Source organism: Mixophyes fleayi, chromosome 2, assembly GCF_038048845.1.
Source record: "Mixophyes fleayi isolate aMixFle1 chromosome 2, aMixFle1.hap1, whole genome shotgun sequence".
NCBI lineage: Eukaryota > Metazoa > Chordata > Amphibia > Anura > Limnodynastidae > Mixophyes > Mixophyes fleayi.
Window position 1 is genome coordinate 142,497,741 of NC_134403.1, and position 25,726 is coordinate 142,523,466.

The 25,726-nt window shown below is 35.9% G+C and overlaps 2 protein-coding genes across 2 annotated transcripts in view; one reads left to right on the plus strand and one right to left on the minus strand.

Moving 5' to 3' along the window:
* Window positions 1–25,726, minus strand: part of GABRA5 (gamma-aminobutyric acid type A receptor subunit alpha5) — a 141,785-nt gene that overhangs the window by 76,101 nt on the left and 39,958 nt on the right. The window contains exon 6 of the mRNA XM_075200114.1: window positions 9,533–9,615. Coding sequence (XP_075056215.1) covers window positions 9,533–9,615 — 83 coding nt within the window. The remainder of the gene's footprint in view (window positions 1–9,532; window positions 9,616–25,726) is intronic.
* Window positions 1–25,726, plus strand: part of GABRB3 (gamma-aminobutyric acid type A receptor subunit beta3) — a 287,252-nt gene that overhangs the window by 20,142 nt on the left and 241,384 nt on the right. The gene's annotated exons all lie outside the window — the stretch shown is intronic.

A 25,726-nucleotide genomic window follows, 5' to 3' on the forward strand; every position in this document is an offset into this window, starting at 1 on the left:
AGGGCATTAATTAAGCACCTTGACTAGTTGGCTTGAAATCTGACAATGGTCCACCGAGTATAACATTCGCATTGGGGAGGATATTTGAGGGATTGTTACTGACCATATTTAAAATTATGCATTTCAAAATAATCTAACCATAAATGGTAAACATGGATTTCTGAAAGTCTGATCATGTAAAACAAATCTACTTGCATTTTACCAGGGAGCGAGGAGAAATTTGGACACTGAGACGGTTGTGGATATGTATTGTTCAGGCAATTAAAGGGTTAGTGACTTACTTTCAGCCCTAGTAGTGATATGGATAATGGAATGTTTCAAATAGTGTGCAGCACTGGTAAAGTCTTTTTCTGTGTGTATGTGACATAACATAAATATCTGAGGATGGGAGATGTCTTATCCCAGCAGCAAAACTTTTCTTCAGATGTGTAATGTTACCTAGTGAATTCTTTGTGGACACTAGCTATAGATGAATAGAAGGGTATAAATTATTTGTACTGGCTTTATCTGGTCAGTTGGGCACACCTTATTGCAATAAATGGATAATGCTTAATATATATCTGGACATTTGGTTTCTTATTCAGCAATATGTTATATTTAGACTTTATTAAAGCCTTTGACACTATGGGCTATATTTACTAAGCTGCGGGTTTGAAAAAGTGGGGATGTTGCCTATAGCAACCAATCAGATTCTAGATCTCATTTATTTAGTACATTCTACAAAATGACAGCTAGAATCTGGTTGCTATAGGCAACATCCCCACTTTTTCAAACCCGCAGCTTAGTAAATATAGCCCTATGTCTCAAAGAAATAATTTAAAGATAATTCTTAATATAGAAAACTGGCTGGTGGAAGATATTGATGGCACATACTCTAGCTGGACTAAAACTATAAATCGTGTAGTCCAGGTTCTGTTTTAACACTAATTTTGTGTCATTTTTTACGCATATAGTAGTATGGAGTTTCTCTGTCTATGCACATAAGTTTATGTAGCGCAATACATACAAAATGCAAGACAAGCTAATTAGCTGGTCAGTGACATGGCAGATGCGATTCAATTTGGATAAATTGCATTTTTTGCATTTATGGCTTAAATTATGCATGCAACTAGCACCTTGAATAAGGCATGTATCACAATAAATCCATGATATGTAATGTATCCAGATATATTTAGATTTTAAAGAATTGGCAATATTAGTGTTCAGTATACAGTGCATGATTTTATGTTGTATTAAGTAGGACATAGAGTCATGATGGAAAAGTATAATTTTACTACATTATCAAGCATTAATGAGGCCTCTTCATCATCATTTTGAGATAGTAATTCACAAAAAATTGTCCTGGAACTGGAGAGAGTAGAGAGAAGTGCAACAGATAGTTATGCAAGATCTCCATTTAACTAAAGAAGAGACATTATCATATAACAATCTATCGATCCAGGCAGTAGTCAGGTAGTTTGTATGGAAACAATAAATATCTTTTTACCTATTAGAACTAGCTGGATTATGTTTGTTTTTTCCCTTCTCTGGATTAACTGACTAGGGATTTAGAGGATGAATAGTTCAACTTGACAAACAAACATATGTCTTTTTTTCAAGCTAAAAAGCTATGTAACTAGATTAATATTTGCACAGCCCCAATCCTTAGGGTCATGTTTGATTTTGCTCTCTGATTTTCTTTTCATACTATTTAACTACTTAATGTCCTGCCGCCGAAACTCAAAAACAGTTTGCTAGTAAATAACTATTTATTTCAATATTAACGGCTCCTGGTGTATTTAGGTCACAGAGTCTGTGTACAGGAAGTATGTAAGAAGACTCTTTGCTGTGAAAAAGATTAACGGGTTATGTGATCGGTCTAAATATGGCTATAGTCTTCACAAAACCACATGCAATATTTTTGCCAGAATTATCTAAATAAATAAGGATAACTGAATCCTTATATGTTGGATCCATTTTATTTATCAGTGAACCAGGTTGCTGGCATTATATTTTCCTTGCTTTGTATTCCAAATGAAGCTCAGAAGAGAACCAGATTTTTACCCAGTAACTTTCACATGTTATTGGTATTGTGTCGGCTTCAAGGAATCACCAATTTTTCTTCTATTTTCAGAGCAGCAGTGATCATCGAAACTTTCACATGATCGCTAATCACGTGGATGCGATCAAATCCAGGAGTCTTGAGCATTAATTTGGTTGGAGTGATTACAATTGTGCTCAATTGAGAAATTGTATAGTCTAACAGATATACATGGTTTCAACAAGAAATGCCATGAACATGAACTGCAAAACAAATATTTTTGCATTAGGAAGGGAACAAATATTGCAAATGACAAACAATTTAATGCTAATTTTGTGTCACATGAGCATTGGAATACTCTATGATCGATGCTTTGTTGTGGGACGTCATTTGCAAATTACTAATATTGAATATGTGAGAGCACAAAGGGGGATTCAATTCGGTGTGATGAGCCTCTGGAACAGTCCTGAAGGCAGTCCGCAATGATGTAACTTCACTGATTTTTATTCGCACCCCATAGAGGTGTGCAGGAAAATCAGTGATGTTCCGTCACCGTACTACCCGGATATGAGCACAGCTAGAGGTCACTGTGATTTCTGGCTGCTGTTCGATGGGATTTGAATCCAACCCTAAGTGACTGTGAGAAACTAGCTTAAGTCTAGGGTAGGTAAAATATTGTTTCTACCACTGAAACATAGTCAAGCTCTTGATCAAGATATGCATCTTTGTTATTTAAATAATAAAAGCAGAGAACCCACTGCTAGTAGAAGCTGGTAGTGCAGGGGCTCCATCTCGCCCCCTAGCTGGAGACCCAGGGGCTGCTCTGTGCAGCTGTTTTTTATTGGGGATCCTCTGTTCCCCTTACTCTATTGGCTAAAAAACAAGAATGGAGGGTGTGAGCAGGAGAGATTGTGGCTTCTGATTGGTCCTTCTGCTCTTAAATCCCCCTCAATTGTCATTTAAAGATGGCTTACAAAATTAATTTGCCTTGGGACAAATGGCTGTATATAGCAGCACTCGAGTCTCCAGATGAGATGGGGGAGCCCCTGCACTAGCATCTCTTATTAGGTGGTAGTGAAGATTTAATATAAGGGTCTGGGACAATGTTATTACCCTTTAATAATAATTTATCATGTCTGTCTATAAGCTGAGTTGCCACTTTGAGAATTGAAGCAAATTCATTGTACATGTTATTTAGAAAACTAATGAAAGAGCAAAAGAAAGCAAAGTACGCAGAAACGGGAAAAGCCAAAATAATGTGTAAGTACTGTCATATATAAATAAATCAGCATTACTTGAATCCTTCTCACCTTTACATCTTCCCCCAATTTATACTTTGTTTACCTTTTTAGGCAGCTTTGTTGCTCTTTGTTGCTGCATTGTTTCATGCCCTAACCTCCATCACAAACTTCTTTATAAAATAAATGTATTCTGCCAATATTTAAAAAAACATCTTTTTCATTTGGTGTTCTAATACATTCATATTTCCTCTCCTAGCAGAAGAAGCATATAAAATAAGTTTAGAAGCAGCCTACTTCCTCTGAAAATCTGTCACCCTAGGCCTTGGACTATATGACCTATATTCAAATTGAAGCATGTTTGCAAAATCAAAATAACATCCCCATAGATCACGCTTCTTACATTATAGATGCAATGTCTATCACATATAAATGCCTTCTGTTGTTTTGTTTATTCACAAAGTGGAGTCTCGGTAAATCATGTATTAAATAAAAAAAATTAAATTGTACATTTATACAACATTTTTTACAGCAGTGACTGTGATTTAATAACAAATATCATCTTGGCTTGTGATCACCACTAAAGATCATTGCGTGAATCTACCAGAATTTACTGTCTTTGGCGATGTTAACTTTTTAGATTTATTTTCAAGTTTTCACTAAATCATACATAGTTATATGACATTATGACACATGTACCGTAATATGTAATGTACTATTGAGCAGAATTACTTAGTCACACTGCAGGTCAGATTGGAAAGCGCTACAGTGTACAGATTGGTTACAATCATGCAATAACATCAAAGCTGGATTACTGAAGCAATGAAAATGATCATGTTATGGAGTGGTGTTGGCTTCAGAACCTATTCCGCTCAAGGCTGTTTTACCCTTGCTGGCTGTGTTTCAATGCTCAATGAAATGTCACCCCATGCAGCGTCTAATTTACATTAAATGGCGTGAAAACGTTTGTCTGGTCAAATATGCTTTAGGTTGTATACCATAAGCAGCTTAATTTTCTTCAGAAAGTGTCTTTTAAAAACAACTATGATGCATTCTTGGACTGTGATAAAATATAGACACTTTTTGAATTTTTAACCCTTATAAAACTACTGGAATTACTGTTTGACATGAAAAGTCACCTATGGGAAGGGGGTAGCCACACAATGTTGTGATAGTCAGGTCAGGCTTTGTGAAAAACACACCTATCCGGCCCTACATTGGCACTGGTGCACCCTGCAAAACATGGTGGGCCTGATTCATTAAGGAACTTAAATGATGAAGTTTCTTATTTCAGTCTCCTGGACAAAACCATGTTACAATGCAAGGGGTGAAAATTAGTTTTCTGTTTTGCACATAAGTTAAATACTGACTGTTTTTTCATGTAGCACACAAATATCAACTTTACATTTTAGTGTACAAATAAGCTATCAAGTATTTGTGTGCTACATGAAAAAACACCCCTATTGGATTAAAAGTCTCAAATGTCTACTCTAAATCAGAGATGCTCAAACTGTGGTCAGAACTCCAAGTCGTTAACCCAGAATCTGTTTTAAAGTCCTCTGATTGTCAGATGTGCTATGCATTCTGTTGGGAACCACCTCTTGTGGGGCCCCAGAACAATGCCATACTGCCTTTGATTTCTCAGCTTGCAAATGCACCATTATTCTAGACTATAAATACTACATACAATATGAAGACAACAAGAATGTGTTTGGTGTGTTATATAGTATTTTTAAACCCATAAGATGAAAAATTTCCAGAAAGGTATTGGTGGAATCCTGCTGTAAAAATCCTGTCCTTATCTTAAAATAGTGTAATCGGGTAAACAAATATAGTTATATAAATGACATAAGCACTATATATATATATATATATATATATATATATATATATATATATATATATAGTATATGTGTGCTTAAATTTATACTTTTAAACATCATTGAGAAAAGTTATTACAAATATATATGTTGTTAATTAGCAATTAAACTTGTAGAAGTTTAAGTAGTAAATTAAACTTCTACAAATCTCTGTCTGTGCAGTCCTAGAACTTAAAAATACTGCATAAATTGCAATATATTAATGTAATCCTGGGTAATATATCTATACACTAAAAAACAATATGCAGGTTATATGGTAAGTTAGTTGAGGTGGTAAATATTAGCGTAAACCTACATAAAGTGGTTCAATAAAAGGGTAATTCTTATTCAACAGATGATATCTAAGTTTCTACCCAGTTGCTCCAGGCTCTCTGATTTTTCACACTTTGAGATGGATAGTTAACTCTGAGGACACAGTTTCAAATGTAGTATTCTACAGTGATTACAAAGAAACAAACACAGTACTTTTAGAACACTCAGGTCATGTTGATTTCACACTTTGTTCTTGAAACCCAAGAAGGAACAACAGCTTACCCCGTAGTTTCCGTTAGTAGGCATGCATGTATAAAAAGAAAGGAGCCAAGTATGGCTGTACTAAAATCTAAAAACACTAAATTAAATGACAACAGTATTATTCTTAAACTACTGTCCTATAGTTAATATGGCTATAGTCCTATAAATAAATCAGTTTGTTTCAACCCTATACTAACAAACCCCCCCCCCCCCCTTTTTTTTTTCTTTCCCCTTTCCTAGTCCTTCCCGCTCCTTCCTCTCGATACAGAATCTGCCTCACAATGATAATAACTCAATCTGGACTATCCCCATGGCTTTGCCCTAGACTGATATATGCAAAATATATGTGCTGTTATTTTAAACTTATCTGTAATGTATTTAATGTACTTATCTATATATCCTGGGATTTAGTTCCGTCTCTTTTTCTGTACTTCCTAATTTTGAAAAACAAAAAATAAATAAAAATCAGTTTGTTAACTGTATTTCCACTCTCTCCATTTGTGTTCCAGCCTGGAACACACACAGGGTTGTCTGTACTATGTCTGGTGTCCCAGTGATATGAGGGGGTGTGATCCCAATGTATATAGTCACTTTGAGGCTTGACTTCTTCAGGTTTTTTTTAATTATATGTATATGCATAAGGGTTGTATTAAATAGATGCCGAGGTGGGTGTTAATAAACGTTCCTATGGTAACAAGCGTCTCTCTGTGATTCAAGGTTTGCTTTGGCTCCGGGTAACATACAGGTATATTGCTAACAGTATAATCACATTGTATCAACATATGTTGAAAGATTTCCTGAATTTGTCCATCAGTTCCTGATTGGTCTTGAATTTATGTACCAAGTTACATGTAATATATCTTGACATGGACTTGCTGATTCCATGTTAATGATCTCTTTAAGCAGCAACATAAGTCCATGTGGATATCAGGATTGCAACATGTTAAACATATTAAAAACATTGATAACAAATTGTTCACATTCTTCAACAAGATTAGCTGTAGTAACTAGAATATGTGTCAGATTGAGAGAGGTATAGTCTATGTAGGTGGATGACATATATCTTATCCTCCATAGTAAAATAGTCCACATCTAATAAAACCCAATTGTATTGTATCTATTGGTTGATTTATCATGTTGATTGCTTATGTGGAAGTAATTATTGTTTATGGAACTTTCCTGACTTGTCATAAAAATAATTGTCTATAATTAGTTGGTGTCACTCAATAATGTCTTTGTTAGTGGTGGTGGAAGGGATGAGGGCTGGTGGTGGCTCAGTTGGTTGTCTGAACAGAGAGTGGTGGTTGTCGATGCCGATGGCACCTGACAGCAGGTCAAGGTAATTAGATGGTCTGTAGATCGTTTGGCTTCCTAAATGTAATTTTGACATGCAAAATATGAAATAGGCTTACAGAACAAGGCATTTCCATGTTCTCGAGAATGCAGTACTTACCTAGCCCAAGCTTATATTGATTCCAAGCTTGGATGTGATTGGGCAATTTCAGGATGCTGCTGGATGCATGTTTATAATGGTTAGATAGACTATGGTGATCTAGTTATTTTCTTATGTTTCTCATATGTTCCCCTATTCGGGTCTTTAGGGGTCTGATTGTTTGACCCAAATACTGAAGGCAGCAGGGACATTCTAAACAATAATTTACCTTCTGTGTGTCATATGTCAGAACATTCTTCACTTCATATGAGGATCATGTTGCTGTTGAGTTGAATATGGTAAATTTTTGGTGCCCCTGTTTTGCAGTCAATGTATTGGCCACAGTGGTAAAAGACAAATGTCTTTGTGCTTGGTGTCATTAATGTGTCCCTCATGATTTTTAGTTCTGGTTTATTTGGTAGAAAATTAGTGAGGTCTTCATCATGTAATAGAAAACCACAGTGTTTTTTGAATATGGTTTTTAATCTTGTGTGATGAATTATTGTAATTTGTGATATCCTTTATGTCTTTGTACATTAAAAGTTTGGTCCTGCTGAGGTTTTCTGTTTCTTTGAATGCCCTATCTATCAATGTTGGATCATATAACTTTTTGTGTGAACTTTTTCTGTGAACTGTTCTTTCAGTCATTCTTCTTGTGTCCTGTAATTACGTGCTTGTGAGCAATTCCTTCTTAACCCTTTGAACTGAGGTGTTGGGATGTTTTACAGTCAGTTTGGATGTTGGTTACTGGTAGCAATAATATTTGTTTATATCTACATGTTTGTGGTATGTTCTCGTATCAAACCTGTTGTTATGTGTGTGTAGGTTTCCAGGCCTAGAAATTCTATAGTTGTTTTGCTATATTTTGCGGTGGATTTCAGGTGATATGGGTTGTTATTCAAGTAATCTATGAGCATGATCAGAGATGTTTCATCACCCTTCCATATGAGGAAGATATAATCCATATATCTGCACAACAGGCCCAGGTTTGATCCGCAGCCATGCTGCTATACAGTATATGTTATGTTGCAACTAGATAATTTGGTATTATCTGGTTACAAAATACAATATACACCGATCAGCCACAAAATTTAAACAACTGGCAAGTGAAGTGAAAAACATTTATTATCTTATTATAATAGCACCTATCAAGGGGGGAAATATTAGGCAGCATTGAAGAGTCCGTTCTTGAAGATGACATGTTGGAAACAGGGCAAATGGGCAAGGATCTGAGCAACTTTGACAAAGGACAATTTGTGATGGCTAGGCGAGTGGGTCAGAGTATCTCCAAAATGACAAGTCTTGTGGGGTGTGCCCAATATAAAGTGATTAGTACCTACCAAAAGTGGTCCAAGGAAGGGCAAATGGTGAACTGGAGACAGGGTCATGGGTGCGTGGGCTAGCCTGTCTGGTCCAGTGCCACAGAAGACCTACTGTAGCACAAATTGATGAAAAAGGTAATGGTGGCTATGATAGAAAGGTGTCAGAATACACAGTGCTTCGCAGCTTGCTGCGTATGGTGTTGTGTAGTCGCAGAACGGTCAGAGTGCCCATGCCTACCCCTGTCCATGGTCAAAAGAGCCTACAATGAGGACGTTAGTTTCAGAACTGGACCAATGGAAAAATGTGGCCTATTCTGATTAACCACATTTTCTTCTACAGCATGTTGATGGCCAGGTGCATGTGCGTCATTTACCTGGGCAAGAGATGACACCAGAATGCACTATAGGTAGAAGGCAAACTGCCAGAGGCAGTGTGATGCTCCAAGCAATGTTATGCTAGGAAACCTTGGCTCCTGGCCTTCATGTGGATGTTACTTTTACATGTAATACCTACATAAACATTGCACAGCAATGATATTCCTTGATGGCAGTGGCCTCTTTCAGCAGGATAATGCGCCCTGCCACAATGCAATAATTGCTCAGGAATGGTTTGAGGAACATGACAAAGAGTTCAAGGTGTTGACTTGGAATCGGAATTCCCAAGATCTCAATCCCACCAAGCATCTGTGGGATGCGCTGTACAAATAAGTAAGAGTAATGTAGTTCCCACCTCGCAACTTACAGGACTTAAATGATCTACTGTCTTGGTGCCAGATACCACAGGACACCTTCAGAGGTCTTGTGGAGTCCTTGCCTCGACGGGTCAGAGCTATTTAGGTGGCACGAGGGGGACCTTGACAATATTAGGCAGGTAGTTTTGATGTTGTGGCTGATTGGTGTACATTTGAACATGATATGAGAACTACACCAAGACTTTTAGAGCTAGTCTAGTACTATGATATAGCGCTGGATCAATCTGTTTCTATTTATACTCCAAAGTGAAGGGCACTTTTAGATCTTAGCAGCTGATTATACATCACATTGAACCTATACAATCACATTAAACCCTAGCACTCCTAACCTGTACACGAGCTATGATTTATAAAAATATATAAATATTAACTTACAGCTTCCAAATTTTAGAGGACACGCATGTGCATCCATGGGAAAGTCTTCTAGCTGCATGGGGCATTCTGCAGAAATTGTCAGTCTGTCAAAATAATTAGGAAAAAAAACAGATTTAAACACCAGTCCAATCATTGTACATACTTACTTGCATAAGAATCCTGAGGACTGGCTATTCTGCTAGTGCAATAGTAAATTATCATATTTTAAAGTATTTCAGATTCTTATACAGCTAGAAAAAACAGATGTGGCAGACTTTACCTGTTAACTCCCATTGCTGTCAAACTACATTAACATGAGAGAATTTCTATCTGTCTATCTCTTCATATAAAGTACAGCCTTTACTCCCATAGCACTTATTCCCCAGAGGACAGCTCTCTTATCATTGAGCCAAATATCTCAGTGCTACCATATTTATATGCTGTGCAGAGAAATGAATGTATCCTAAAATTCTTTTAAAACCGAGGGTACCTGCAAATGTGCAGCAACAACACCAAAGGCAAAAACAAGTGTGGTTTGATACTTTTTTTTTTTTGCTATCAAACTAGATTTTCTACCACACAATTTGAAAGACCTTTGGGTTTTACTTGATTTTGCAAAAGTAATTTCAAATTTATTTCTAATAACTAGACTACAAAGAATGCTCAACACTTTATTGGCCAGCTTTTAACACTTCAAATATAAAAGAAATTACATTGTATATAATATAAATAGATTAGCACCTGAAATTCATTTTTGAATACTATAGAACAAGAAAAAACAATACTGCATCGGCTTTAAGAACAAAATCGTAACTTCAGTAAAGTAAATTATGTCTACTAGTTTGTTATTATTATTTTTAATATGGATGTAATTTGTTGCTACAGTTCAAATCTCAGATCTGCATCATATTTGATGTATCACGCCATGGTTTACAAATACGAAAAGACATTGAACAGTGGGTGTTGTTTGCAGCACTAAAGCCTTTCCTTCCTATTTTTTGGTAGTATGCACCTATTTTTCTGTAATTATGCAAGTTGTCAAGAAGTCATATACTGGTTAACATGATAAAACGGTATAGATCAGTGATGGGTAACAGACGTGGCTAGATCAGCATATGCGGCCCTCCGAGCCTTCACCTTCAGCCCCCAGCTCCTTCTAGATTTGTCCGATTTGTTTGTTATTGCTTGTAATACTTGTTTAAAATGCTTGCTGATATGTTATTACAGAAAGGTGATTCTTTCTGTCTGATTAAATATATTGTTTTATCTTATTAGTGAGATTAAAGGAAATGGGCTGACCTATTAGCTGGAGAAGAGAACGAGGAAAATGGTGCCTGGGACCTGGTGAAGGTGTTTAAGTCCCTGGCACTTAGCTATTGCTCTAGAACTTGACACCAGTTGTGCAATTACTTATTAAACTTTGCACCAGATATGTTGTTGCATATTACAGTTGGCACCAGACATGGTTACACTTATGTCTGAGTCTTAGAATATTAGACTTGGCACCAAATATGGCTAAACATACTATGCTTGATGCGCTCAACAATGTTATTAATATGTATGTGTGTGTATATATATATATATATATACAAGTTAACCCGTGCATGATACTCATGCATTCTAGTCAAATCAAGCTACTTAAGGTCTTAAAAAGGTTCTTGTCATGCATTTGGACCTAGCCCAGGCCTCCTCAGGGGAAGAGTGTTAGTTCCCGACGCAAGCGGCCTTTTTAATGTGTGTTCATGAGGTAAAATTACCTCACGAAAATGAGTTTGACCCTTCAACTCGTAAATTTAGCCTTTACTACCCCTCCCACGGGGGGAAGGGGGGATGATGGAAGTTAACTGACTTGACTATTCTATTTTTTTTGTCAAATAATGTCAGTATACCAAATTTCAGGTCAATTGGATGAGCCCTTTCTGAGAAAATAGTTTTTTACACACACACACACACACACACACACACACACACACTAACGCACGCCTCTACACATGTGTGTTCATGAGGTAAAATTACCTCACGAAAATGAGTTTGAGCCCTACCAAATTTCAGCCCTTTTTGAATTTTTTTTCCCACACACACTAAGAATTTAGAAGCTCAGTGTATAACTCTGCCCAGCAGGTGGCGCTGCAACTTGTTTTTTTTTTCACACACACACAGACGCCACTAAGCATTTATATATTAGATAGATATATATATAGAGGTCAAAGTGGGGGGTGTATAGGGCCATACCACCACTTCTCCCAATGTGTTCATTGTAAAACTATACTATAAAATCCCATTCACTTACATTCTCATTACATTTTCTATAACGCCACTTCTAAGTTTACATTTCGACCACTGTATGTATGTATGTGTGTATATATATATATATATATATATATATATATATATATATATATATATATATATATATATATATATATATATATATATATATAATATATATATACATATATATGGAGTAGAAGGGTTTTAGATGAACAATGCATTCAAGCATCAATTGAACGGTGAGTGAACTTAAACACGCCATGCTACTGTGAGGTTTTATATATTCTCCCCATGTACATAAGTTTTACTGGCTTATGACAAAATTAGCCTTGTGTTAGTGTACTTGTGGTACAGGAATTAGATGTTAAGCTCCACTAGGGCACAGCACTGACACATAAACGACTGAATATGTTGACGGTATATCAATAATATTAGATTAATAATTACTGACCAAGAATATTTGTTTGATTAAGCAAATTTAAGAAAAGTTAAACGAAAAATGAATAGACCCTTAAGAGTGGGGTTCAGTAACTCTGGTTTTAACATTTACAAAGAAAATGTTCAAAACTAATGATTTAGTTATATATTGTCAACTGTTAGCAACCTATTCTGTTTGCAAGAAAACATATCAGTTGGTATTTATGCACCTGACACATCTGACCACTTGTGTGGACAAGAACAAACAAATTGGCATTAGTGTGACTCTTGCTTCAAGTTCCCTGTGTTTGATTTTCCCAGTACCGCACCTCGTTTTATCCTATACATCTGTAACTTGCTATTTTTATTTGCCTAGATTTCTGTTTTCTGATCTTCACAATTTAACATCATTAACAGAAAATTTTAATATATTTGACTGTATTGAGGAACCTTAAAGTGGATTTTATAGGTTTGAAATCTTATGTCACATGCTTATGCTGGTTTTCTGTTTCAAAATGGCGGGACCGTTACTCTTACTGTAATAGTAGGTGGGCCATGTGAAATTAAACATTGTATACAGTAAAGCAGGTGATTTTTAAAGGGTATCTCTCAACAAAATTTCTTAATTATAGACCCCCTTGTCTTAAGTGCCCCACTTTTGCAGGTTCTATGCTGTGTGCCATGGTTGGGGTTTGGGTCATCTCAATGTATATGAATTAAATGTAATATTAGTTTAGTAAATATTTTATGAAATGTGCCACAGAATTTATGAGTTTAACTTATGTGAAGGGTGTTGGAGGGGTATATATAACATACTGTATGTCCTTTTCAGTATTAAAGAAGAGCTCCAACAACATTGAATTTCTGCCCTTAACTAACCACCCAGTTAGAGGTCTGATGGGTGTCCTTTTATTGTCAGGCATATTCTTTACTTTTTGCAGTTTGGAATCCCCATTCTTCATCTTCCATGGGCCCCATTTACTCAAGAACCAGAGAGACAAACTTTCTCAGAGCTGGATGTAATTGGAACTTAGCTACTAGGGACATCTTATTCTCAGCCTATGCACATTTTCAACTCTAAGGGACAAACAAGCAGTTTTTCAAGAGAAAACAAGATAATTAAAAGTAATTAAGGTTTTTTTTCAAATGAGATATTGAGTAGTGACATTTTTACAAATTTGCACAGTTAACAGACCAAAAACTGCAAAGTGTATATAAAAATGAACGATAGAAATGCAGAAGGGGAGCATAGACCTACAGATGGAGGGGTGATGGGCTCACCAAATTGTGCTGCAATACTCCTGTTCTCCTTTACATTTAATGGTAGCAGTGTGTGGTTTATCATGAACAAATGCCTCAAAAAAATGTGATGTACAGTAGTATCTTTTCCCCAGTAATGCTGAATGATTACACTGCTTCATTAACATTACTACTAATGTCTCCATTATTAGCCATTCAAATAATACCAAATACTCTGTTTATCAATCTCTTTACAATGGACTTTGCCACAGGAAGCCATTACTGTAAAGACACAATAAAAAAATCTTAATCTTAGTATTATTGTTTAATTACATGACACCACAAAATTCTGCCACACCATAGAATGGGGAAGATAGTGCATTGTATGCCTTAGAGAACCAAGAAGCAAATTCTCATTGCAGCTCCTCTAGAAACCTGCTGTCTCTCTGCTAGAAGTTCCGTCTGATGGGATGTTTTATTTACTTTTCCTATGGATTACTTCAGGAAGAACATCCTTGAAGAAGTCCACAGGGAATTTACGTTTGTATGAAAAAAAGGGTAATAGGAGTTTTGGGGATGTTTTTATGTTAGTTATAATGTTTTCTTCCCTATGATGCATTAGATATAGATATTTGCTGATATTATTATTGACACATTCAGCACATATCTTTACACTAGCCCTTAGGTACAGCCTAAAAATACACCTCCTAATATGTATATCTGGAGATAACTAGGCCATCTTCAGGGGGGGTGTTATTCTTACACGTCCACGCTACTGATCTGCCTATCTAGCCCATACCCATACTTGCCAACTTTGGAGATCACCCCTCCAGTAGGTCTCCAAAGTTGGCTATGTCTTGGGGGCATGGCCAAGCTAATCGCATCATTAGGCTCCGGCGACTGCAAGACAATTACAATTTTGGCCTATTTTAGCAGGGGGTGGGGCAAAGATGACACAACTAGCCCTGCCCCCTCCTACTTCACCAAAGAAGCGGGTAGGATTTGGGAGGTAGCCCTGCTCTCCCCGGAATCTGGGAGCGCTCTTAAAAATTTGGAAGTCTCCCGGAAATTCTGGGAGAGTAGGCAACTATGATCTAGCCATAGTCTGCTGCAATTGCAAGTTAGTTACTTTAGTTAGTTAGTTAGTTAGTTAGTCTAAATTTAGACTGACCTGTTTGCACATGCGCCGTGCAGTAAAGCATTTTATTTACACTGCAGTTGAACTATTCTAAGACAATGTAAAAAGTAATGTTCAATACTGAACGTATTTCGCTCAATATTGCCTGCTGTTTACTTCATAAAGGACGCGGAAAATCCCACAGCTTGTATTGCACATTGAATCTAATAAAACACACTACATACTGAGACTAAGTGCTGCAGATACTGTTTTTCTATTATTGGAAAATGAACAGCATATAAATTGTTGCCTTTTTTTCAGCTAACATGAAAAGCGGTAAATGCTGTTCACAACCTATTATTTTATATATATATATACATATGTAATAATGCATTCCAAACTGTAAAATATATAAATGACCATAAATTAGTGGAGATTGTACAAGCAACATTTTTACTTTTATTTTACTACATTTGGGTATAATTCACTGGTGCTGGTTTTTCCATGAATTTATTGCAAATGCAAGCTAAGAATTCCATACAATACAAATAAACGGCAATAATTTCCCAAGCCGCCTTTTGTACTATCGCTTGCATAACCTGCACATGATAAACTAATATGAAAAGAAATATAAATTACAAGCTTACTTCAAAACAAATTAAATCGGCTATAAATAAATAAGTATACTTTGCGTGCACAAGTCAAATTCAATATACTTTGTTTTTATTTTTTAATCTCTTCTGCTGTCTTCTTTTGTAAGCACAGAACCAATATATTTTATACCTTTTGTTTGTTTCCTCAATATCTGTCTTTTAGTTTGTCTGCTAAAGAATACTAAACAGCATTGTTTGCATGTTAATGTAACTCTTCAAAGTGGCATGCATCAGGCAGCAAGGCTGAAGAGAATTAAAAATACTAAATTGAAGCTGAGGCGTGTTATCCTCTAGGCAGTCTATGACTTCCCAGGGGGATATCCATTTACCATTCTTAATGTAATGTACTTTCCCTTCAGTGGCATGAAACTAAATGGGTCTCCTGGTTGCCTGCTTGGTGCTGATTTGATTCTATGATGTTAGATTCAAACACTTTGCCTGATCGGGAAAGTGATTGCTTGAGAGTTAGTTGATGTACATTAGTGCATAAATGGCATGAAATAGTCTTATGTAAAAAAATTTATAATGTTTATGACCTGTAGAGAATAGCGACCCCAGGCTTTTTTTTTGGCACTTTCTAGTTGACTCCATAGTTATATTTTGGGAAATAAACACTCAATCTGACATATAACACAGACAGGTGTTCCCTTTGCTGTGCATTGTATACCCAGGTAATTTAGGTTGCTTAAAAAGATATGTGTAATTATGTCTGAGTTTACTGCAATAACCTAAGGAAAGAAACTGTGGTGTTACCCAAGATCTTCACAATCCCAGTTAGAATCTGTAATAACTCGAGGACAATAACTAATGGGGCATTCTTTTGATTGTCCCTGGACTGGAGGTATCGTAATCTGAGTGTTAGAACAGATCTACCTAAAATTTAATTTGAATATCCATTGTGTCATTAGTTTAGATGTTTTGCAAACAAACAAAAATAATTTGAGGGGAAAAAAAAAATCTATATTTAGCACTAATTACAAATATTTATTAATATAAATAAATATGAATATTAAGCTGTCAAAGTAGAAAATGTATGTAGCTACACGGCCACTGAATTATTAGAGCGGTGTACCACTTTTTGATAGTAACGCTACTTAATAGTCTATTATACCATTTTGTTAGTCAATCCCAATAATAGAAGACTTTCTGAGAGCTTTTTCACAAAAATATATATTTGGTTTGTTGGCAGTAATGTCATAGAGATTAACTTTTAGTCTCTACTTCCAATGCGTTCCATTGGCATAGTGGATGGGTATGGCACAGTAACAAGTAACTCAGTGGTTAGAATTAATACCTCTCAGCGTTGATGCTATGGGTTCATTTCCAACCATGGCCCTATGTGTTTGGAATATGTATGTTCACCTTATCTTTGTGTGAGTTTCTTCCGGATGCTCTAGTTTCCTCTCACAGTCTGATTAAACATACTGGTTGGTTAATTAGCTGCAGACAAAAATTGACCCTAGTGTGTGTATGTGTTTTCAAACTCAAATGGGGCAGGGATTGAAGTGAATGATTCTATATTATCTGGAAAGTGCGGCATAATATGGTGGAACTATGTAAATAATAATAATAGCGAAAACTTTCCTGCTGATGGTGATCGCTCTCTGGCAACCACTTTAGGTGTGGCACTTTGTTTGCAAGTAGCACCCATCTCCTATGGATACTATCTCCACCTGCCAAGGCCTGAACATTTCGTTTTGGGTGATGAAATATTTTAATATGAGAAGTACAACAATAAAGGGAGATGGAGAACAGGCCAGGCACTATTTGCCCATTTTGCACTATATGACCGGCTAACTCTACTGTCGTGAATGTTAATTCTGGTGAAAGGCAGAAGACCTTGGTGCTTATTTCTCCTCAGAGGGTCACTGTGCATACAGGGTCAAGTGTCAGGCTAGGCCTTTCCCTGTCACTACTTTGACCCATCCAATATCCCTGGTTCTTCCTTGAAGTTGTCACTGACAGTCCAAATGTGACTTTCTGTTTCCCTTTGACCCTGTCTACCTAAACATCTGAAAAGGAATGCAGTAGGTGCTCTGGAATTCACTATGCAATATTTTGTCTATTGTTTGGCACTGTAGTTATATTGTGGTGTGTTATGTGAAAATGGTCATGGGAGAAACAAAAAATAATTCTGAACTTTTTCCTTGAAATTTTCTACTCATACCACCATGCGGTATAGCTGTCTGGGATGTACATCTCAGTAGCATGATCTCATTATTGCATGCATCTCTGGTTATGGTGCTGGTAGTCTACTATCTTCATTAGCCTCTTCTGATTGCTGTCCCCATGCTGTACTACAACCAATATGAGGTGTTCCTCTGACCTCAATCCCTTTAGCCATGGCTTCTGGACAGTATTTGTTAGCTGTCGTGAGATTAGTTGTGTCCTGACCCTGTCGACTACTATAATGCTAGCTCTTATGAATTCTAGGAAACTTTTATTTTTTGTGGTGGGGGTTAGAAGTTTGTTAAAAGGATAAATTGAATGCCATGGGTTTACTCTCTGCATTCCCCCCCTTCCCCATATATCTGCCCTGCTTCTTCAACTTCTGCGAGTCCTCTCCACTCTGAGAGGTCAAATCACCTTACCACCTGTGATTTTCTCCATTCCCAAAACACTGCAAACTTTTCAAAAGTACCACATAAATATTGTCACCCAAATTTTGTTTTTTAATGAAAATACATAAAAATTCTAAATGATGCACTCTGTAAACTCACCCGTAAAAATGGCAAAAATGCCACTAAAAAAGAAATGGTTGAAACAGATGAGAAAAATGTTAGGATCGTCATAATATATTAAATAATAATGCATACAATGTAGTTATATCGTATTTAATATAAGGGGGCACAATACATTTTTATTTCATATAAGAGGGAAGAGTCATGGATTATTTAATAGAAGGGGGGCACAAGATTAAATTTATTTCCCTGGTACCCATGGACAGGGGTATTGGCAGGGTACAGTGCTGCTTAGCATTGGGCCGTTAATTTTTCTTTATAGAGAAATTAATCTTCAGCAAATAGTCCCCCATATATCCTATATGATGTTCTTTTTTCCCTTACTTCTAGGCTACATTTAGGCTGTATCTGAGAGCTCTTTCTCCATCCACCCCTCAGATCCACATCTCCAGATAAGTAGACAATAATTGTTAGCCTACAACACACTACAGATAAAGCTTTCTGTCTGAGACTAATGATCACAATACTGCACACTGCATCAGCTCTGTGCACTTACATAGTCCTCTAGTGCTTTTTGCGAATGTCGCAAACAGGGGAACTGCATTTACAGTGCTATATCTTCCTATCCAGATGGCTCTCTATTCATAGCAGGAACATGCTGTTAGTTATTTGTATTATTTTCTCTTCTGTGAGACAAGGAATTGGTATGAGGTATGATTTACTAAACAGAGATGAGCCTGGGTGGGAAATTATAAAAAGATCCACAAGTTACAATATTGTCATGTAGCAGTAAAAGTGAAAATGTTTTGCACTGCACAGGGATTAGGCAGGAGTAATGTTATCAGTTTCATTAACTCTTTGTCTAATACAAGCAACAAGTTAACTTTGCTTATTAAGAGGTTGGAAGTAAGTTAAGTGACTAAGCTGTATCATTCTGAAACAGAAAACTGGGATGTAGATATGAGATGAAGGTTAATCACTCCATAAAAGCCATGCCTTGAGTGCCAACTGCAATAAATTAAACCAGGATTTGAAGGTACATCAGGAGTCTGAATGTAAAGGAAACAGACATTCTGATTTACAGATTTTTAGTGCCAAAATCAAAGCTGCCTTGAAAAAATGGGCCTTCAACTAAGACAGTCTTCCTTTTTATTAAAAAAATAGGAATGGTAATGACAGATGAATATCTAGCTACTTGCTATGCATAATGTGTTTGACACTGCCAGTGCTGGCCTTTGTAAATGCCCAGCATTGTGCGTGATCCATTGCAGAACCCCTTATCCAATGGAGGGGGTGTAGCTAGACACACAAAGGGTCATATCTATTGCCTAACAAACTCAGCCAGCCTTCCACTACCCCCCTATCCTAAATGTAACACATATTTCACTCCCCTTAGTGTGGAGCCCCAGGAACTACAAACTGAAGTAGTTTCTGAGAAATTGGTTCCGGTTTATTTGGCAGGTTAACACTTATGTTTGTTAGACAAGGACATGATCCCATGGACCAGTAGGAAGCTGCAAATTTACTGCTTGCACTTCCTATTGGTTCTGCTGTTCAAACCCCCATAGATAGCATGTGCAGCACCAACTTTTACACATAGTGATATGCATTTGACCCTTCTTAGCTCAAGCATGGGACACTGATAATACTCCCCAAAAGCAGGCCCTGGACACTGCTGAGCATAATGTGATGGGTACTGTGACGTAAAATGTGTTTACTACTGCTGGTTACTCCTGGGCACCACAGATAGATATAAAGACCACATACCATTTTTTGTTTGTTTGGCTATAAACCTATGTTGATTTGCACTTAAAACAGATAGGTGACCTTTCAATTCTTTTGTCAGCAACGGATAAATAGTTGTGAAGTGAATATTCTATAATGAATATCAATGCAATATAGTTGTAGATGATATTAGGATGTGTCAACAGGTGGTTCTCTATGTTATTTCAAAACATATTTTCTTCCTGGCCCCAGAAAGAGAGAATCTACATTAAAGGCCACTTAAAAACATTATGGACAAACCTATGCTAGAAACTGACTTGAGCAATGCCCTATGGAGCTTTTATAGTGACAAGTAGTAGGTTCTTGGTTTCTAATTATGCTCTGTTTTATGTTATGGAAAATATATATGATGTGTTTGATATTTATGTGGTATCTTTACATGTGGAAATTATAATGGTTATCTAGACAGCATCTATTATTTTGAAAACCAATTAAAAACATTTGAACATGAACAAGAAGTTAAGGGGGAAAAAACAAGTCTTTCATTCCACAATATGCTGGATTCAGGTTCTTTTTTATAAACTATTAGTAATACTTTATTGCCATCTAGTGAGCTCTTTATCTTAGTAAGCTACGTCTGACTGTATAACTTGTTATACAAAGAAAACAGCGATTGCCACTTTGGGAGAGAAAGTCATTTCAAATACATTTTTACATTTTCTACACATCAGACAATACCCTTGCTGTTAAGTACATTTAAAACTTTTATTTACAATCTGCATACTCTCTATATGACCATCAGTTAGACTTTGAGATTAGTTCAATTTTACCTTGTAAGTTGCTATTATACTTTAGTTTTTGTTCCTTGTGCATTTATTTTCCCTAATCGTGGCTTAGTGCTGTGTGTAAATGTGCAGCTCTTTTCAAAGACATCTGCCACTTCTGCAACACAATTATTGCTCTCATGGAGACAAATACAATCTTTTGTTTTAAGTGTTAATGTTTAAATCTTTGTTTATCAGCTATGTGTCCAATAAGATGTTTTATTATATAAAAATATTATGTGTTCTGATGCTTATTGCTTGTTCGAACATTAGTAGTAGAGGCTAATCAAATAAGCTTGGTGACTAGCAAATACAGAAATTGAAACCCTGGAAGCGAGAACCCCTACTTACTATTCTTTTTCCGAAACAATATATTAAATGTGGAGAAATACATATGGATTTTAAGTTGTTATTTGAATGTCTTGAATTACCCATGGATAGTTGTCTTTCAACTTTAATTGTTACTTTTTCATATGACGAGTATGCCTAAAGCAACTTGGTTGCTTCTGCTGACCCGGCTTGTTCTTTGATCTTAATGCACAGACTGCTCTGCAATATCGTCTATTGAATGAAAAAAACACTCAACATTTAGACATGAGAATATAGGACAAAATAAGAACTGTCCCAGATCCGCCAAACTCCTCTCCTGATCCACGCACTTTGAATGAAATTCCACCCACTTTCATGTAAGCCCCCGAATGCCTTTCGAGGTGTGCAAATCGCGACTGTCCTGCCAAAATTGGGACAGTTGTGAGATATGATATATATATAACTCAGTGGGCTGTTTCAAGACTTTGCTATATGTTAAGAAACTGTTCTGCTATTGAACATATAACTGTATAGCAGCTGTTACAAGATGAGATGAGACCTAATTTCAAAGATGAGACTTTGCTCTTTGAATAGATTGGTGGATTTTTCTTAATGGTGCACACTATGCTCCCTTTGTTAGGTTCCGGATTTATCTTCCGAATTCATTTCATTTCTCCACCTTTAGACATTGTGTAATTTCTTTACTGTTTTTTTATGTTTCTAAAGTTTATTTGATTTTATATGCTTTGTCAAAAAGTGTAGGTCCTTTTTGTAATCTATCTACATCTATAGGTGTATATGAATCTTATATATGCATCTAATCATGCTGAGATTTTTGACTATTAAGTTTTAGTAAACGATCAACACTGGTGGGATTTCTTGATCAATAGTAAAAACTGTAATATTTACATAGTTGGAGCTATACATTTGGAAAGTATACAGGTCGACTAGACAGCATCTATTATCTAGAAAAAAATAAAAACATGTAAACATTAACAAGAAGTTATTGGGGGAAAAACAAGCTCTTTACGTCCGCAATAGGTTTTATATGCTTTTTTGTGCCATCAGAAATACTTTATTGCCATCTAGTGAGTGTTAAAGGAAAATTTTTTTGCATTTCTATTAAACATTAATGTTTTTTATTACTTTTGAGATTAGGTTTTCAGGACCTATTTTTGTATTATTAAAGTATAATTATGTGTGCATGTGTTGTATAACTATGGTAAAACTCAATAATTGCATTTTAGCTACGCACGGTAGATATATTTTACAGTAGGGTTGTTTAATTTTTCATTATCTTTTACACATATAAAATATATGTGAAAAAGACACACACACTTACATGTATGTGATACTCAGTTGCCTTAGCAATACTGGCCGTATGTGGTAAGGGTTAACTTAGGTCTTTAGGATATGTGCAAGCATTAACCAACTAGCCAGCTCACAAATGTGCAGTAAAACTGAAGCCCCAACGTAGTCTTTCAGTTCCACTTGTTGCATGGGGAAGCTGTCGCTAAATTGACCTGGCAAATCTTTTCGCTGGTGGGGGATACCTCCGATGACAGCACTGCTAGTGGTGATCCTTCGATAAATAGAGCTTTTCTCAGGTTGCTGAATAACAATTACACATGAATGAATATACAGCATTAACCACAGTATATATTAGAATATACATTTCTTTACAAATGTTTTATGGCAACATAAATAAATACATGCAACACACACAATATAGTATGTAGTAAATATAATAAATGTTATATTACATTTGCTATAAAACTACAGTTTCTTTCATTTTATTCTCTTTAAGTAAGAACAGGATCAGTGACAGGAGACATTGCTGGACATGTCTCGGGTCTTTCTGAGAGTACTGTTCCCATATCTGCACTCAAGTTACGGTGCCAAAAACACATACCCACATTCTGAGGAGAGTATATTATATCAATACTGGTGAATTTAGAAATCAGTTTTTACAATATTACAGCAATTTTCGAAATGAGTTAAATCTATGGTTTTGGAGTATCATTTGCTCAGAGTGTAAAGCACAATCAGAGTTTATCTATATTATATCACTTTATCTGTAGCATCTATATACAGTAACTACTAACAAACATTTTCTCTACTCTTTCTCAGACATCCAGAATTAATCAGATGTCATCTTGCAACACATAGACCAGATTAGCTGTAGAAAATCAAGTCATTAAAATGAATATAATGTATGCAAAAACTGATTGTAAGTTGGGTAAATGCACCACTTTGCACTACTGACATCACAAAATTATTAATATTGCTACCTCCCATGGCATTACAGACTTAATAACTATGGGCCTGATTCATTGAGGAACTTAGGCAAGACATTTCTTACTTGAGTCTCCTGGACTAAACCATGTTAAAATGAAAGGGGTGAAAATTAGTTTTCTATTTTGCACATAAGTTAAATACTGTCTGTTTTTTCATATAGCACAAAAATATCAACTTTAAATTTCATTGTACAAATAAGCTATCAAGTATTTGTGTGCTACATAAAAAAAAAAGCCAGTATTTAACTTATGTGCAAAATAGGAAACTAATTTTCACCCCTTTCATTTTAACATGGTTTTGTTCAGGACACTTAAGAAATTTCTTGCCTAAGTTCCTTAATGAATCAGGCCCTATATTACCACAAATATACAGTGAAACTAGCTATTGCAACAAAGTAAAAAACAAGCAGTGCAGACATTTATGCACAAATGCAATGGCAGTATATGTACACCATGTGCATATATATTGGTTCATGCCCCCATTACCTGACACTGCCATTTTGCACAACATTTGGTAGACTAAAAATCACATATTGGCAAAAAGAGTACATTGGTAAATTGCCCCGTTTGGTGCACCTTCCCTTATTAATTTCAGCTTTTCCCTTTTTTCACCTACAGTAATGTTCATTGGAGCATAACTCATAACTTAAATATTTTCTTACTGTCATTTTAAGTTCAAGGGCTAGGTTTACTAAACTGCGGGTTTGAAAAAGTGGAGATGTTGCCTATGGCAACCAATCAGATTCTAGCTTTCATTTATTTAGTGCATTCTACAAAATGACAGCTAGAATCTGATTGGTTGCTATAGGCAACATCTCCACTTTTTTAAACCCGCAGTTTAGTAAATATACCCCCAAGTGTTTTTATTTACATAATTACCAAAAGGCATCTACTTGAAAGTAGTGGGGGAGATTATAATTATCACCAACCTAGGTGTCATGTGTGAATAGATATTAAATTTTATGTGACTAAAACAGCTTAGCAGACACCCACCTTTCAATTATGAGTTGCCAACCATGTCTTTCTACAGGATAATTGTGCGTGGAGAACTTTCTCTACTGATACCTTGTGAGAATACTGGCCCTTGATGTTTATCCAGAGACTAAATAAACAGCCATACAGGTGCCTAATGCAGTTATGTGTTTACTAATTGCAATACATAAAACAAGTATGGATAATTTATTAATTGCAGAGTTCTTCTACACACAGTGTTGTATCTAATCTTTCTAATCGGCTAGCTGTAAGTTAGCAGTCAAAATAAAATTGGGCTGCTGTTTTCTCCTTCACTCTTCTCAATAAATATTTATCTAGTCTTATTACACAGCATCACTAGCATGCAGAAATAGCTGTAGGCCCAAATATGCATTATGCAATATTTAAGCGTAAGGAGCAGAATTTAAGTGCTGGGCCATCATTGAGCAAGATCAACTAAATTAGCAAATGGGCTAGAAATGCATAGTCATGCTGAACCTGCATCACTCATCCAAGTTTACACATGGCTTTAATTTGTACTAGGTGACTAGTACAAATTGTTCAGAAAAAAAGAAAATAAATATAGGTTAGTAAAGATGCTCAAACTGGCCACATATTAGTTGTTGAACTGATTCATTAAGTTGATAAAAAAAAATAGAAATATTCATCGAAAATTCTTAAATGTTAGATTGTTAAAAAAAAAACGGATCGAAATTTTAGGAAATCAAAGAGTTTCAACAATCGTGAATTAGGTTCACAAGTGAGCAAAATGATTTGTGTATGATCGAATTCGCTCGAACACATTTGAGCTTAAATTGATTTATTATAATGGTATTTAATTTTGGACATCAAATGTGGTAGTGTTCGCAGTTCTTATTAACAAAATGTTAAAATATTTTTTATTTAAAAATGTGACTTAATGTTTAAAAATTAAAATATTTAAAAATACTAACTTTAAAGCGAATGTGGTATGTGAACAGTGAACCTGGAAAGTGAACTGCAATTATCGTTGTGAATGCCAAACGTAAGTTGAAAATTTCTAACTGCACATTTGAATCAAGGTCTTTTAAATTGAAGTTGGTGGAAGTGAGAGTGAAAGTAGCATAAGGAAAAATGTATTTACATTAAAGATTAGTGGCCACCAGACAAGTGAAATTTGACTGCTTGTGTAACTAGTTTTAATAATTTTATGCAGTTTTAGTTATGGGTGAAAACTAGCATTGAAATCTTTTGCTGCTTTCTTAAACACAGTACTGGTGCTTTGTTATGTTTAGATTGGAAATATGGATTTGACAAAGGCGTGTTCATTTTGTAGTCAATTTATTTCTGGTTGGGATAAATCAGTACATTTACTAGACATCTCCACAGGTGACAAGTCAACTTTTAGAGCAATTCAATGGTTTATTATATTTTCATCTAGCACTATTGCTAAATTAATCTTTTCCACTTCTAAATAATTACACCCAGTAAGCAAGGTCTTTATTTACACCGATAAACCACAACATTAAAAAAACACCTACCTAATATTGTGTAGGTGCTCCAAAACATCTCTGACCCCTCTAATGTTGTCCTGTGGTATCTGTCATCAAGATATTAGCAGCAGATCCTTTATGTCCTGTAAGTTGCAAGGTGGAGCCTAAATGGCTCTGACTTGTTTTTCCAGCACATTTCACAGGTGCTCATTCGGATTGAGATCTGTAGAATTTGGAG